The sequence below is a fragment of the Sturnira hondurensis genome, unplaced genomic scaffold, assembly GCF_014824575.4.
Source record: "Sturnira hondurensis isolate 20B ecotype Veracruz unplaced genomic scaffold, ASM1482457v3 Scaffold0022179, whole genome shotgun sequence".
NCBI lineage: Eukaryota > Metazoa > Chordata > Mammalia > Chiroptera > Phyllostomidae > Sturnira > Sturnira hondurensis.
The window spans coordinates 653,471-668,679 of record NW_028094810.1 but is presented as its reverse complement, the minus strand read 5'-3'; the positions used below and the strand labels follow the sequence as shown (position 1 = coordinate 668,679).

The 15,209-nt window shown below is 58.1% G+C and overlaps 2 protein-coding genes and 1 non-coding gene across 7 annotated transcripts; 2 read left to right on the top strand and 1 right to left on the bottom strand.

Annotated features, from left to right (window-relative positions):
- Window positions 1-64: 64 nt before the first annotated feature.
- MCRIP2 (MAPK regulated corepressor interacting protein 2) lies at window positions 65-5,513 on the bottom strand. 4 transcript variants are annotated; one of them, XR_005064797.1, is made up of 6 exons: window positions 5,345-5,510; window positions 5,115-5,232; window positions 1,899-2,022; window positions 1,018-1,145; window positions 680-781; window positions 65-450 (listed from the first exon to the last, which is right to left on the bottom strand). XR_005064797.1 is itself a non-coding variant. In XM_037034632.1 (6 exons), exons 1-5 carry the CDS (start codon window positions 5,394-5,396, stop codon window positions 736-738), a joined length of 468 nt encoding a protein of 155 aa, XP_036890527.1. In that variant the 5' UTR covers window positions 5,397-5,513; the 3' UTR covers window positions 65-450; window positions 715-735. The 4 variants fall into 4 exon arrangements, 3 of the variants coding, with proteins under 3 accessions (XP_036890527.1, XP_036890528.1, XP_036890526.1); XM_037034632.1 differs by having other exon boundaries at window positions 715-781; window positions 5,345-5,513; XM_037034633.1 differs by lacking the exon at window positions 1,899-2,022 and having other exon boundaries at window positions 715-781; window positions 5,345-5,508.
- A 7,063-nt stretch (window positions 5,514-12,576) lies between these two features.
- On the top strand, window positions 12,577-12,647 carry TRNAG-CCC (transfer RNA glycine (anticodon CCC)). Its single transcript has one exon. It is a non-coding gene; the product is annotated as a tRNA-Gly (tRNA).
- Window positions 12,648-13,004: 357 nt separating this feature from the next.
- On the top strand, window positions 13,005-14,845 carry METTL26 (methyltransferase like 26). Of its 2 annotated transcripts, XM_037034627.1 has the most exons (6): window positions 13,009-13,264; window positions 13,421-13,583; window positions 13,785-13,844; window positions 14,320-14,387; window positions 14,472-14,550; window positions 14,619-14,845. In XM_037034627.1, exons 1-6 carry the CDS (start codon window positions 13,068-13,070, stop codon window positions 14,664-14,666), a joined length of 615 nt encoding a protein of 204 aa, XP_036890522.1. In that variant the 5' UTR covers window positions 13,009-13,067; the 3' UTR covers window positions 14,667-14,845. The 2 variants fall into 2 exon arrangements, with proteins under 2 accessions (XP_036890524.1, XP_036890522.1); XM_037034629.1 differs by lacking the exons at window positions 14,320-14,387; window positions 14,472-14,550; window positions 14,619-14,845 and adding an exon at window positions 14,175-14,313 and having other exon boundaries at window positions 13,005-13,264.
- The last annotated feature ends 364 nt before the right edge of the window (window positions 14,846-15,209 follow it).

Below are 15,209 nucleotides of genomic sequence, written 5' to 3'. Positions count from 1 at the left end.
CACAGCTGAGAGGACACTCTACCCCCCACCCCCCCACCACACCAAATAAAAGCCACTCTGAAAAGACAGTTTCTTGACTTTATTAGTCTGGAGCTCCACCGTGCCAGCCCCAGGGGCTGGTCCCCAGGCACAGTGAGCAGGATTGAGGTCAGACAGTTTCAGCCCCTGGCCCCAGGCAGCCTGGGACAGCCGGGCCAAGGGGTCAGAAGGTACAAAAGTCCAAAGCTGGCACTTCAGGTGTGGCTGGCATCCAGCCTGGCCCAGGGGAAACACGACCCGCAGCAGTGGGTATACAGGGTGCCATGGTCCTCTCCTCGCAGAGGGTCTGCCACGGGGCAGAGCCAGGCCTGTGCAGGCAGTGTTCCTTCCAAGGCAGCAGCTAGGAGCAGTTAGTGATTCTAGCCAGAAACTGCTGTGCCCACCACTCATCCAGGTCGATAGGCACGAAGTCTGTGGGCAGAGCAGAGGGCTGAGCAGTGATGGTGCCTCCCAACCTGTTAGCATCTCTCCCCTCAAGCCGACCACAAGCCCCTCGCCCAGACTCCAAATGTGGCAGATAACTGAAGATGTGAGTCAGGTTCAAGTCCCCTCTGCTATTCCATGGGGCTAGGACATGGCAGGGACCAGGTCAGGGTGGGAGGGAGTGGAGGGGAATTCCTGAGGGTGGGGAAGGGCTCACTCTGCAGCCTGGGATTGGGGGTCCTCTCCACATACTGCACAGGCCTTGGACTGCTGTCACCGGCTGGGCCACCACCCAGCTGCTGCTCCACTTGCTGCCAGGCTGTAGGGAGAGGGCAGTCAGGCCAAACCAGGCCCCTGGGACCCTATCCACCACCCAGAGCCTGGTGGCCACTCTGGACCACAGCCCAGAAGTGGGAGTGGGCAGCCTACTGGATGGTCACAGGATAAACAGGCCTAGAGTCCAGAAAGAATCCAGCCCTCTGGCAGCTGCCAAGTCAGGTCACAGTGGGGAAGAGGACCAGTGGCCCAGGCCATACCCTTGGGCCTCAAAACTACCTTCGGACACGAAACGGACGTTCTCCTCGTGGGCCAGTGTGTAGGTCTCCTGGGCCGCCTCGATGGATGGGGATGTGGTGGGGGGCCGCCGGCCATTCACTCGATTGAACACAAGCCTTGGCCCTGGACTGTGGAAAGAGGGAGGAGATGGTTGGTGACTGTCCAAGCCCAGGTAATGTCTGGCAGCGTCCCAGGAGTGGCCTCAGGCTGCACCCACCACCCCCAGGCTGGGCCCAGCCCTGGCCCTTCCTTAAACCTCAGCCTTCCTACAGCTGGTGGCCAAGGCTTCTCTCCTGCCGGCCCGCACCCCCAGCAGCTCAGCTCACACCTGCAGCCCCTGGCCATTGCACACCTGTGTCCCAGCAGGGCTCCATGCTCAAGGCTGACAGGCACCCCTCCAGAGGTCTCTTAGGCACCCCCTGCCACCTGCCTCCCACCGCTCCTAGACTTGCCAGGTTCTGACTGGAGCTGTGACCAGGTCACTCTGTCCCAACCCCACCCACCAGGCACGGTTCTTGGTCATCTTCTCACAGAAGCTTCTCCGTCTTGCCGATGCCCCAGCGTGGGAAGAAGAGCCCAAACAAGAGCCCAGTGGCCTCTGTTCCAGGCTCCATAGGGATGAGCCCCAAGGGATGGCACCCGGTATGGGGCGGGCCATCCTGCATGGGGAGGGTGTGACTATAGCCCGAGCCCGTCCCTGCAGGCCCCAGACAAGGGCAAGGCTCTTGCCCATAGGGGTGGGAATGTTGAATGAGGAGAATGCCCCCAGGTGCTGGAGCTTGGCCCAGTGGGCATACTATGCGCAGTGGGCTACTGGCCCCATCCTCGCCAGCTGGACACAGGGCAGTGATGGGCCGTGGAGGGAGCAGGGCCGCACCTACAGCAGGAGGTGGGAACCAGGAGTCCTGGGCTGCACGTGCCACTCCGCCAGGCACTCGCCTGCTCGCCATCCTGGGCTCAGGTGCCCCACTGCTGCTCGGACTTCCTCCTTGGCCGAGAGGGGCACTAAAATAAAGAGGAGCGTCTTGAGGGGGCACCAGTCCTGCCAACTCTGGGCTGCAGGGAATCTAGAGGGGCAGAGCTCCTCCCAGTCCGAGCTGCACAAACCAGAAGGTGTGACTTGGACAGCCTCTCGCCTGCCCCCACCCCCAACCCCCTGCAAGGCTGCGAACTTCAGGTAAGTTTGCAGGCTGGTAATTGAAGAAGCAAAAACAGAAGGTAATTGCAGCCCTGGGCTTCAAATCAGAGGGACCAAAGTGGTGGCTGGCACCTGCCTGCCCCTCCAGCCTGGCCACCCCTTGCCCCCTGCGTGCAGTTACTGTGGTTAGATAAAGCCCATACTCAGTCCCTCTGGGGGAAAGGGCTCGGACTCCCACGTGCTCCTGTGGATGAAGGCTGCCCTGTGTCTGCTCCCAGGGATGCTGCCAACAGGCAAGCTCCAGCCCACAGCACTCGTCTCTGCTCAGCACCAACAGGGGCATCCTTTCACCTAATCCCCTCTGCGACCCCCAAGGTAGACCACCTGCTGGTTTTCAGCCCAAGAGCCTGGGCTCAAAAGGGAAGTGGCCTATCCAAGGTCACATGCTGTATGTGGGCAGCAGCATCAGGACTTAACTGCACATCTGTCTGACCTCAAGGCCCCTGCTCAGCACAGGCTGCAAGCCCCGTTAACTACCTGTCTTATTGTCCCTGGACCTCTGGTGGTCACGTGGCCCCGTTTTATCTTCTCCCACAAGTTTCTATCACATCCATTGATCTGATTCTCTCTCCTGTCTGTCTCTGGCTGGGAGGAAGAGGTGTCAGAGGTACAGACCCATGCGGCCTGTTCACCACCATGGGCAGCACCCAGGCCCCATGACCAGATAGAACCCAAGCCCATCCATTTAGCAGGTCAGACACTGTGAGCATCTGCAGAACACCAGGCCTGCAGGATAGACGTAGCAGTGGCCCAGACAACCCCCTCCTCTTGGGCAAACTGGGGTGAGGGACAGGGGTTAGTAAAAAGGCTCTGCAGAGAAAAGAGAAAAAAGCAGGGAAGGTGGACAGGAAGTCAGGGTGGTTAGCGAGGGGCCCCCTGTGAGAAGGTGCGGGAGAGGAGGAGGGCTGGCTGTTCTGGCCTCCCAGTGGGGTCTCTTTAAGGCCAAAAGGACTGGGAGGGGGGTTCAGGAAGAGGGAGTGACCTAGGAGGGAGGGGCAACCAGTAGAGCCAGCACAGGCGCTTCCTGCTCACCACTTCTCTGCACCCAGAGGACACAGGGTTACCCTGGATAGGCAGCCCAGCTCCCTCAGATCCAGCCTGGCAAAACCCTACTGACCCGGGACCTGTCCCCAGTAGGCTGTATGTGCCTGGCTGGCTCGGGGCATGCTGAAAGATAGGTCGGACCTCTTCGGGGTTTTTGTTTTTGTTTTTAATTTTATTTATTTACTAACTTATTTATTTATATATAGAGAAATATCTATCTATCTATCTATCTATCTATTTATTTACTTGTAGGGAAATATCAATGTGTGGTTGCCTCTCATGCACCCTCTACTGGGGACCTGGCCCAAAAGCAAGGCGTGTGCCCTGACTGGGAATCAAACCTGTGACTCTGGTTCACAGGCCAGCATTCAATCCACTCAGCCACACCAACCAGGGCAGGAGTTTTAAAGCCTCTGTACTATCTTTCCCACATCCTTCACCAGCACTCCCAGCCCTGCCACATGGCCTTCCCCAGAAGGGGGGCCATGGAGAGGAAGGCAATGAGTTTCTCTAGGTAAAAAAGTAGGGGGCACCCTGGGCCATTCCAGCCCCAAGCTCCCTGACTGGGTGACCAGTGGTGGCTCACACCCATGCCTAATTTCCACCTCTGGGAGGTAGGGTGGCTGTGACGACTGAGGTCCAGGACACGGAGCAGGTCACAGCACAACCTGGGCCCCTGAAGGCCTGCTCACTCCCTCCCCAGGAGGTACTTGTGGCTGGCCTAGAACATTTTGCTCACTAGGACTGTACCCCAAATTATCAAAATGCCCTCAGCAGAAGACCCCCGGGAAGCAACTCAGCCCCCACCTGTGGCATTGGAGGCTTGTAACTGAGGGAGAGGAGCAGTCTGAAGAACAACCCAACCCTCCCCCTTCCTGCATGTGTGCCTATATATCTCTGACCTCCTGGCCAACCTTGGAGGCTGTTTGTCCTCAACTTGGGAAGACCCCTAGCCAGCACCCTCCCCCTCAGGCCCTCCTCAGCACTGCCTCTGGGGGCCCTGAATGTGTTGCCCTCACCCACAGCCTAGGCCAGGAGCCCTCAGCCAGTGTGGGCCTCGATCAAAGCCAAGAGCCCAAGAAATGCATAGATTACTTGAAGCCAGATCAGGGCTTGGGCCAAGTAAAAAGTTCAGCTGGGGGTGGGATGAGGTGATGTGACCTCCAGGTCACAGTAGTGTAGAGGCCAAAGCGTCCAGCACAGAGCCTCCCCGTGGCCGGCCTCAGCTTTTGGCACCAGCAAAACTGCTGGTCAGAAAGAGCAAAAACTGCTGTCTCCAGCGAGCCCTGATCATCCGCCGGCGGTCCAGTATGTTTGGGGTGAAAGGTAGAGTGAGGGCAGTGGTTTGGCAGGGCCAGAGGGAACCACGTGCACTTTTCACCCAGTGAAATCTGCAAGAGACAGTAGAGGTAGCCAGAGACAGCATCCTTGAGGGCCTGTGCTCTGGGCCATGCTGTACCCGCGGAGTTCTGAGCAGCTCGCCTTAAACCTTGGCCTCTGAAACCCAAGGTCGCCGAGATATCTGACTCAGACGCCTAAAGTCCCTCAGACCTTGAAGCTGATCGGTTTTCTTCGGGGTCCCACACGGCCCGCATTAGGGGTGTCTAGCACACCGAGCCCAACCCCTTGGACCAAGCTAGGCGCCAGGTGAGGCAGAAACGCTGAGGTGTGGGGGCCAGAGCAGCTGCGGGAAGGCGGGACGGACGGGGTCATTCCGCCCCGCCCCTCTGTGCCCGCCCACCCCCAGCACGTGGTCGGGTCTCCACTAACCTTTCCCCAAGGTCACCCTCCCGGCCGCGGACGGCTGGAGGGGGAAGGGAAAACTGGACTCCGGCCCGGGCCGCACGAGTCTTACCTTGACAGGGGCCAGGGGCCTGGTGGCTGCACCCGCGTGGGTGGCGGAGTAGGCGGTGTGGGCTGCCGGCATTTCAAGAGCTCACCGAGCCTGCTTTCCACTTGCTGCTGCGTGGGCCCTGCGGGTACAGGGAGGGCAGGTCAGCCACTGCTGCGCCGCTGCGCCTAGACCTTGGGCTGTCCAGGCTCACAGACCCTATCTGGCCCAACCCGCCGCCCGCCCCTGGGCACCTGTGCGGCGCTGCGCAACCAACTTGCTAGGCCCCTTAGTAATGGTGTACATGGTGTGGAGGGCCGCGCCCGCGCGTTGCTCGGACGCACGCCCTCGCCTTCCAGGCCGGCGGGCAAGTCCCGGGCCCTCCACCGGAGCTCGCGCTGGGCGGGCGCAGTGGGCGCTGCCCCTTTAACTGACGTTCAGGCACGGCGGGGAGGGGGCGGGACCGCTACACGCCCCCGGCTCTTAAAGGACCCGTGCGCTTTGATTCGGCTCCGGCTCTGCAGGAGTCGACCTGAACTGACGCGGAGGAGGGCACAGCGCAGGCGGCAAGAATAAGCGTCCCGCCCCACACGGCCAAGGGCCAAGGGAGAGGTAGTGTCACGGGACCTGAGACGCGAGTCCACTGAGCTGCCCGAAGGCCAGGTGAGCCAACGGGCGAGCCTCAGATAGTGGATGAGTCTCTTGCCCAAAGACCTTTGCTGGGTCTGCAGTGATGTCCAAGAAGCCTGTGTCCCTGCCATTGACAGACGCTGCGGTGCTTTGTGTGCATCCTGGAAGGAAGGGTGCTCCTACTCTTGTTGGTGGCCAAGGGGCCTGGGTAGGCGGGGCCAATGTGAGGGGTCCCTCTTGGCCTGGTGTTGGGACTGAGGGGGTCAGAGATGAGAAAAGGGGGTTGGCCCACTGGATTTGGGCAGTTGACAGACGCCCTGGGAATCTTCCACCCCACCAGACAGGAGCAGTGGGTGAATTCTGCTCCGTGTCTAAGCCTCCATGCACAGGTGCACCCCCAGCTCCAGGGTTGGGAGGGCATTTACCAATCCAGGAGCCAAGTGGGGGATGGCATGTGGTGGGCCAGAGGGAAGGTAGGTGAGGACACTCAGCTTGCCTTTCATTTTGCAGGGAGAGAGCTGTTACCCTCCCACCCTCCCTGAGGCAATGAGGTCTGCTACAAGACCCGCTGCACTGACATTGCCTCAAGGCCATTGTGTGTTACCTTAAGGCCCAGGAACCAGGCCTGGGGAGGAGGGGATGGCACTGCGCCCTAACCCACCTGGCAGATCTATCAAGGAGAGTTCTACCCCACAGGGTTCCTTCCTGAGAATCAGATGAAGGTGACCTTTCTCCCACTCACAGGCTGCTCAGGGCTGCCCCAGCCTGTAAGTCGGGGACCTGGGGGGGGGAGGGACCAGAGCACTCTGGGTTCCGGGATTGTGAGCCTGAGGGCTTAGTTCTGTATTTGTTCTGCATTCAATCCTTAACATCCTCTAACCCAAGAACACAACTGCTCTGCATTGTCCAGGGGTGGTGGAATCTGCCCCCAGGCTTATGCAATCACCTCAGGCCTCCTGCACAGCTCCTACAAATATTTGAGAAGGCTTTGGCCAGTTGGTACCAGGGCCTGGATTGTCCAATAGATCCTTGCCTCTAGGCTGTCCAATAGTAGCTATCCCCAGGAAAAGGGGGCTTGCCCTCAGCACAGTGAACTAGTGGGTTTCTGGAGCAAACCCAGCCCTTTACCCCACACCCCCACCTTCAGAGCAGAATGGTTTGAAGCCTCCCCACCAAGCAGAGCTGAGAAGCCAGGACAGACAATAAGCAGAGGCCACAATGCGAAGAGGAGAGGGGTGTAGAAGAGAACAGACCAGCAAGAGGGACCCCTCATACCACATGCTCTGTCCTGAGTCCCTCCCAGGTCACCCCATGTGCCTGTATAGGGTGACCAGGCCTGCTCAGAGACCCTCAGAGAAGCTTGATTGCATCCCAAGGCTGGCTGGACTCTTTCCCATCATGCCCCCCCCCGCCCCCACACACAGCCCTTTAGCCCTGCATCTTTTCCTAAGCAAGGCTCAAGGTAAATGCAACACCCCCACCCCCACCCCCAGCTGCCTCCTCAGGCTGAGCTAGGCCTGTGATCCTGAGGGGCAACACGGGGCTGGGCGTCTCAGACAAGAGTGTGGACAGGGAGCCCAGGATTCCCTTTCCAGCCCTGCAGTGCCCACCCCTCCCTGCAAAGCATCAAGGCCAGGGTGTTCCTGTGTCATCTGTGCTGGCCTTTGTGGTGGTCTCCAGCACACTGCTTACTCACACTCTGGGGAGACACCACAGGGTGAGGGTCTGGGAGGCCTGTGTTCCTGGCAGTGGGAGCAAGCCCGTGGAGCAGATCCCCACCTGACGTGTGGGTTCTCTGAGAGCTCCTCCTCCCCAGGCACCTCCTCAGGCTGGCCTGGATGAGGGGAAAGACAGGGCCCATTAACAAGCAGACAGGCCCAGCTTTTGCTGAGGCTGGTGGCCAAGGCCCTAAGGCTGTAACATCCTGGCCCTGCCCATAGGCCTTGTTTGAGGTCAAGGTTTTGTTCAGAGCCCTGGGAAGGGCCCTGGGGAAACCAGCTGGACTGGAATGATCCTGACAAGTGGGAGGGCAGGGAGTCCAGGTCAAGCAGGGGGCTGGAGGGGTGTGAGAGAACCCAGTGGTCTCCAAGAGACCCTAAGCCAAGAGGACAGGAGAAACTGAGGAAGGAGGAAGGCCAGGTTGTGGGTGGCACCTGCCAGGGGACCCAGGCCTCCCCCAGTGTGGCCTTACCAGCCTCATTGCTCCCAGAACCCTACTATGAGCACAAGACATGCCCTGGCCTGGAGACAAAGCCTGGCATCCAAGGGGCATGGGATGGGTCTGGCCAGAGCCCCCAAGAACTCAGCTGGGTTCTCCTGAACCAAAAGGAATCCCAGTCAGCACAAGGTTCGGCCCTCCCCTGCTCGGCCCCCACCTCCCTGGCCTTCCCCTGTGTGGAGAGACTGTTCAGTGACTTCACTACTGTAGGACCCTTAACTAGATCCAGCCAGAACAGAAATTGCTTCCCCTAAATCCCTTCAGAGAATGTACAACAGACCCTTCTCCTGCACTCCAGGCATGCTGGGTTGTGCCGGTTCCCGGGACAGGCCGTCGCCCTTCCCCAGGTGACCATGTGTTTCTTCCCTTAGCTGGGGCAGACCGCACGCCAGTACCCCCACCCACCTTACACTGCCCCATATAACCCCTTAGCCTGCCACATTAAGAGTTGTTAACCTCTCTCTTTGCTCTCTCAGGCCCGGGAAATTTTATGTAACACTCTGGATCATCCTGTCCATAATACTGGGTCCTGCAGAGGCAGCGTTTTGCAACCAGCAACTTTCCCCTATTAGAGACGTTAGAAACCCATCCTGGAGTTAGACAGGAAGGGGTCTCAGCCACCATGCAGGAAAAAACGGTTGTTGGGGTAAAAAAAGGCCTTTGCCTCACAGACCCCAGTTATTATAATAAAAACAGGTACTGCTTTACAAAGACGCTAGGGGGGCTCTCTCTGGAGCACACCCCTGCCTTTCCCTCTCAGGCCTGCATCTCTGCTTTTCTTCTAAACTCTAAGGGTCTCCTCCAGACTTGCAACCAGGAGAGCAAACAGGCAGCAGCAGGTTGTCCCAGCCAACCCCCTGAACCTGTCCCCAGAGCCCCCTTTTCTCCGACTTTCTAGTGAGCTGACAGCAGCCCGGTTATGTCTCACTTCTTTCCTATTAACATTTCTAGAAAGCCAAGGCAGAGCACTGCCTAGGCTCTCTCCTGCTGCTTCTTCGACCCTAAAAATGTTTCTAGATACAATACTAAAAATTTATGTAAAAGAAGAAAGAGGTTTACTTTTTCAGTCATCCTTAATCACTTTCCAGCTCTGAAAGCCATGCCCTCACCAACCCAGACCGGAGAATGGACTCCCTGCATGTGGAGGGGTGGCCAGTAGCCCCAGGGAAAGGCTCGGACAGAATGCTCCCCACACACGCACTGCTCAGCTTCTAGGGACCGCCCAGTCCATTCCCAAACCCGAGTGCAGTGGGTTGAATGGTGGCCCCCAAAAGACATGTGTACCCAAAACCTCACAGCGTGAACTTCTTTGGAATAAATAAGGTAAAGTTTTTGAGATACGATCATCCTAGATTAGGGTGGGCCCTAAATCCAATGAGCGTCCTTGTGAGAGAAAGGAGAGGGAGATCTGGTCACAGAGACACAGGGAGGAGACGGCCCGGTGAAGGTGGAGGCAACCTGGGGAGAGGTGGCCACAAGCCCAGGAATGCTGGGAGCCCCCGGGGAAGCAGTGAGGGAGGAAACTCCTATGGGCTTTGAGGGAGTTGACACCTTTATTTTATTATTATTTTTTAACCCAACCTGAGGACGTTTTTTCTTTGCTTTTAGAGAGGGGTGGGGAGAAAGAAACACATGAGTGTGAGAGAGAAACATCCATCAGTTGTTTTCTGGTACAGGCCCCATTGAACCTGTGGCCTTTACGTCTACAGGATGACGCTCCAACCGAATGAGACACGCCAGCCAGGGCTAACACCTTTATTTTGGATTTCTGGTGTCCAGAACTGAGAAAATAAATTTCTATTGTTTTAAGCCACCAAGTTTTAGGGTAATTTGTTACAGCAGGTATACCAAGGGGAGTGAGAGTGGGCAAGGAAACTGGAGGGGAAGCACCCAGTGTATGTGGAGGGCCTGGGAGGAAGTGGGGACCCCAGTTAGGGTGGTGAAGGGGGCTCAATGAATGGTGGGCACCTAGGCCTGGGCCCTGCTGTTGGCTCTGGCTATCTTGGGGCCAGCACTCAGGGTTGCTTCCTCCACAGCCCCTTTGTGGGTGAGTGTGACTGGAAGGAGGTAGGGGACCTTGCCCAGGAACCTCTTGGTCATCAGGAGGTGCACAGGCCCCAAGACAGGCCTGGATGTGAAAGTGCAGTACCCGCTGTGCNTGTATGTGGAGGGCCTGGGAGGAAGTGGGGACCCCAGTTAGGGTGGTGAAGGGGGCTCAATGAATGGTGGGCACCTAGGCCTGGGCCCTGCTGTTGGCTCTGGCTATCTTGGGGCCAGCACTCAGGGTTGCTTCCTCCACAGCCCCTTTGTGGGTGAGTGTGACTGGAAGGAGGTAGGGGACCTTGCCCAGGAACCTCTTGGTCATCGGGAGGTGCACAGGCCCCAAGACAGGCCTGGATGTGAAAGTGCAGTACCGGCTGTGCCTCCCTTGAAGCAGGAAGTGAATCTGGGCCCTGGGTTGAGGCCTGAGGCCAACACCAGAGGGAGGTGCTGCACTGTGGGCACTCTGGGTCTGACACACATCCAAGAGGATCCAGAAAACATGTGCTCACCTGTGTTCACAGAAGCTCATACATGCACACACTCACACCTGCAGAAAAGGCTGCCACTCAGCCTTGTCCAGCTGCATCTGTCCCAAGCTGAGCTTGGTGAGTACTGAGGGCAGATATTAGCTCACACAGCGTCCAGCCTAGAGTGATGGACACGACAGGTAGTTATTGACCTGAGATCAAGTACTATTAAGCCAAAATTGTTGCTGGGCATTTGGGCAGTTCCTTAAAGTAGCCCATATGACCTGTGGGAAGCAGGCAGATGGGTCAATCTGAGGCTCTGAATGGACACGGGGTATAAAGGAAAACTTTTTCTGTATAATGCTTCTGACATCAAATGTGTCGTCACCAAGCAATTCTCCAGTTCTCTGTGCTTTTGACAGGCCAGCTATAAACTGGGGTTCCCACAGCTGACCTGCTGGGATTCCATAATCAGAAGGGCTCCCAGAACTCGGGGAAATGCTTCACTTCCGCTTACTGACCTATCATAAGGACACACCGGGGGAACAGCAGACCGCAGACCGCAGGTGCAGGGGGAAGGTGTGGGAAGGGTGGGAGCGCCGTGTCCTCTCTGGGAGCGCTGCCCTCCCAGCGCCTCATGTGCTCACCAGTCCAAAGACTCCCCAGCCCTTCACTTAGGGTTTTTATGGAGGTTCCATTACGCAGCACGGTTAAGTCATTGGTCATTGGTGATCAGTTCAGTCTCCAGCCCCTCAACCTCCAGCGAGGTCAGGAGCAGGGTTGAAAGTTCCCACCCTCTAATACAAGGTGCGTCCCCCTGGCAACCAGTCCTCATCCTCTAAGAGTCACCTCAGCGACATAAACCCAAGGTACGGCCGAAAGGAGCTTATTACCAAATGCTCCTCTCACTCCATCACTCCGGAAATCCCAGTGTTTTAAGAGCTCTGTGCCAGGAACTGGAACAAAGATGGAATACATATTTATTATTTGACAATATCACGAGGTGGCCGGTGCCCAAGGAATAATCCCAGGTGAAGCCAGCAGGAAGCTGGTGCCTCCAGGTGGACTAGGAGTGTTGAGGGGCCTGGGTGGCGAAAGTTGCAGGCAGTGTGACCGCAGGGGACGGTCACTGGTCACAGCTGAGGGGCACGGGCAGGGATGTGCATTGAGAGGCACTTCTCCTCCACCCTGAGACACGCAAAATGCTCCGCCCACAAACGGGGAGAAAGTGAGGAAAAAAGCGAGGCAAGATTGTTAAATGGGAAAGAACGCTGAACGAAGTCTAGTGGTCACAATGCAGAATGCCCGCGGGTCTTCCGGGAGGGCGGGAGGCCCGCCTACTGAGTGGGACTTTCCCAGGGGGCCAGTCAGGACCCGCACACTGCGCGCCACTCAGTCCCCCCCACATCTGCCCGGACCCACCCCAGGGCCTCTGCTCAGACCCTGCGCACCCCTGGCGGGAAATCCCAGGTTCGGGTCTGGGCCAGGGTCTGAGAGCCGTCGGCTAGAGGGTATCGCTCGTGAAAAATCTGCCCATCAAAGGAGATAAACTGGTCTTGACTGCAGGGCACGGAGAAAAGGGGCTCCTCTGAGACACAAACCCCAAGCTGAAACCTGGACACAACTCAGCCTCCGATTTGATTTAGGGGTCACACACCACTCACAACATCCCGGACCCCGGGCTAGCGCTGGTCACAGTGTCACACACAAGCCGTCAGAATCACAGAAACCCCACTCTCAGGCCTGACCAGTTCCTGCAAGGTGGGACCACCCTGTCCACCCGCACACTCACCCACCGGAAGCTCCTTCCCAACAGGAACCCACCTTGGACCCCCGCCCCCTTTGGCTCCGGCAACCTCCCGGTTGCCATGGTTTCCACAGCGTAGGCCAGAATTCCGGCAGTCCACAAACCACTTCTCTCATCCCTTCTCTTTCCCCTCGAGCGCCGGGCGTCCAAGCGACACTGCCACTGCGAGAACTCCCACTATCGTGGACGCCAGTCGAACGGGGTACCTACTTAGCTGAGGACTACAGTACACTGGGCCCTACAGCTACTGTAGTGCTGTTGTGGTCTGCGGAGGTTGCATCATAACCTTTTAAGTCTCGCGAGCAGCACTGCTTGCAGCAAGCGCCGCTGGTGTAGTGGTATCATGCAAGATTCCCATTCTTGCGACCCGGGTTCGATTCCCGGGCGGCGCACGTGTTTACTTTTAGGTTTTTCCTGCCCATGCCTGCCAAAGAAAGGGAAAAAAAAAAACCCCAACTATTGGAGACGCCAGAAATTTCGGGGCGAGCAAATTGGAAGCATACGGGAACCATTCATTCTGGAGCAGCACGAACAACAGTTTCAGGGTCACAAGTCCTCTGAAAATTTTGGGGTAGCCGTTGCGAGAGGGTGCTGAGCTGAGGAGCGCAAACGGCTCAAACTCTCCGCCCGGTGCACCACTAAAGATGCCACTCCCGCCACCCTTCCAAAGGATTGCCGGTCTTTTAAGCCGCTGCACGGGTCCTCCTGGGAACTGTAGTCCATGGAGGTGAGTTTTGAGGCGGCCGGACTACAACTCCCGGCGGGCCTCGCAGACAGCGGACTACGGCTCCTGGTGGACTCACTGTGCGGTCATGATGGTAGCGGCGGCCGCCGAGCGGAACAAGGAACCTATCTTGTGTGTGCTGCGACAGTACGTGGATCCAGCTCAGCGCGGCGTCCGCGTGCTTGAAGTGGCCTCCGGCTCCGGTCAGCACGCGGCCCACTTCGCGCGTGCCTTCCCCTATGCTGAGTGGCAGCCATCCGACGTGGACCAGCGTTGCCTGGACAGGTGCAGGAGGGGAGGGCGGGACCCCGCGTGGTGAAAGTGGACCCAGTCCACGAACCCCGGCTTCCCACGCCACTGTGACCGCTGTGAGCTGGGCTGCAGATGGTGTCGGGAACGGGTGTGCAGGCCACTCCCACACACGGGCTTCCCCTCCGACAGTATCTCGGCCACCACTCAAGCCCAGGGGCTGTCCAACGTGAAGGCCCCGCTGTACCTGGACGTGACCTGGGATTGGGAGCAGTGGGGCGGAATCCTGCCGCAGTCGCTGGATCTGCTGCTCTGCATTAACATGATCCACATCAGCCCGCTGAATTGCACCAAGGTCTGTGGGAGCAAGGGCTGGCTACCTGCCCCATGCATCACCCTTTCCTCTGCTTTGGAAGGGAGCTGGGTGCCAGGCTTGCCCCATTTCATAAGGCACTGAGACCTGGAGAAATCAGGTTGAGTCTCCAGCCCAAGACAAGTGCTCTTTTGGAGGCCTGGGGAACCTTCCTCACCACCATCCTGCCTCTCCCCTCCCCAGGGGCTCTTCAGAGCAGCAGGACGCCTGCTCAAACCCAAGGCGCTGCTCATCACCTATGGGGTGAGTGCTCCTGCCTCAGATGGAACTCCCCTGGGCTGATGATTCTAGCCAGCCTCAGCTGTCCCCTCCTTTCTGGACTCCTGTCTCAGTATTTTCAGTTACCTTCTCCCCCACCACCTGTCACCATTGAAACAGGCCCGGATCTTCCCCTCTCCAACAGTCTCCTTGGCCCTGGCTGGTGTGGCTCAGTTGGTTGAAGTATTGTCCAGCAGACCAATTTAGAGCCATCCAAGTTCACTTTCAGTCAGGGCACATGCTGGGAGGCAGCCATCAATGTTTCTCTTTCTCTCCCCCTTCCTATTTCTCTGGGTTTTACACATACACACAAAGTCTCTCTGCACCCCCTGGACTCATGGGAACGGGGAGCAGTGTGTCCTTTTTATCCACCGGGCCCCAGCCTGCTAGTCTGCCCAGTGGCTGACTGAAGAAAGGCTGACCCTGGGGCGGTGGACAGAGCTATGCACTGTCTCCACAGCCCTATGCTGTCAATGGGAAGATCTCTCCACAGAGTAACGTGGACTTTGACCTCACCCTCAGAAGCAGGTTAGAGCCGGGAGAGGGAGGGGCCCATCTGGGAGGGCAGGTGAGCAGGGTGACCCTCTAACTCTACCTCTTCCCCTCCTGTAGGAACCCAGAGTGGGGGCTTCGGGACACAGCCTTCTTGGAGGACCTGGGCTGCGCCAGTGGCCTGCTCCTGGAGAAGATGGTAGGTGGGAGGGCTGGGGGCCTGGGTGGCCACCCTGGGCAGCTTCTCCAGCCAAGCATCTCTCCCAGGTGGATATGCCAGCCAACAACAAGTGTCTGATTTTTCGGAAAGAATAACCCCTCCTCTCGCACGCCTGTGTCCCCAGTGGGCCTCTTCTGAGACAAACCCAGGGACAGCCAGCCCCTGCCTCCCTAGGCCAGGCCGTGGGGACTAACCCTGCCTATTTTGGGGGCTCTTGGGTCAGTGTCCACAGGGCTGCTGAGAGCCTGGAAATAAAGTGCTTCTTGCTCTCCTATTGCTTGAGTCTACTATGCCTCCTGGGAGCACTTCTGGTGGTACGAGGTGGGCAGGCTGTGTCTCCAAGGCCTCCATTCCTGGGGGCAGGAGGGGTCTAGCCTGTGGGGTCAGGGCTCGGGGGTGTCCTGGGCCCTGCTGCTCCACTTGGGCAGGAAGGGAGAGGACCCAGGGACTGCTGAAGCAGGAACTGGCTTCAGCAACTTCAGGAACTGAACTGGCTGCGTGGCCCTATCACCAGAAGTGGCGCCCACTTCCAGGCCTGGTGCAGGTCTGTGCTCCTGCAGGGAGACAGGAAGCTCCCCAGGAGGGAGTCCCTGGTGATCTTGGACTGGAGCCAAAGCCCCAGTTTGGTGGCAGGACCC

Excerpts from the sequence above, each read along its gene's own strand:
- MCRIP2 (XM_037034631.1), bottom strand. The coding sequence starts at position 5,396 with ATGTACACCATTACTAAGGGGCCTAGCAAGTTGGTTGCGCAGCGCCGC. Across the intron at positions 5,233-5,344 it reads GGTTGCGCAGCGCCGCACAG|GGCCCACGCAGCAGCAAGTG; the intron begins GTGCCCAGGGGC and ends CTGTACCCGCAG. Across the intron at positions 1,146-5,114 it reads GGCCCCTGGCCCCTGTCAAG|TCCAGGGCCAAGGCTTGTGT; the intron begins GTAAGACTCGTG and ends CTCTTTCCACAG.
- METTL26 (XM_037034627.1), top strand. The coding sequence starts at position 13,068 with ATGATGGTAGCGGCGGCCGCCGAGCGGAACAAGGAACCTATCTTGTGT. Across the intron at positions 14,388-14,471 it reads GACCTCACCCTCAGAAGCAG|GAACCCAGAGTGGGGGCTTC; the intron begins GTTAGAGCCGGG and ends CCCCTCCTGTAG. Across the intron at positions 14,551-14,618 it reads GCCTGCTCCTGGAGAAGATG|GTGGATATGCCAGCCAACAA; the intron begins GTAGGTGGGAGG and ends CATCTCTCCCAG.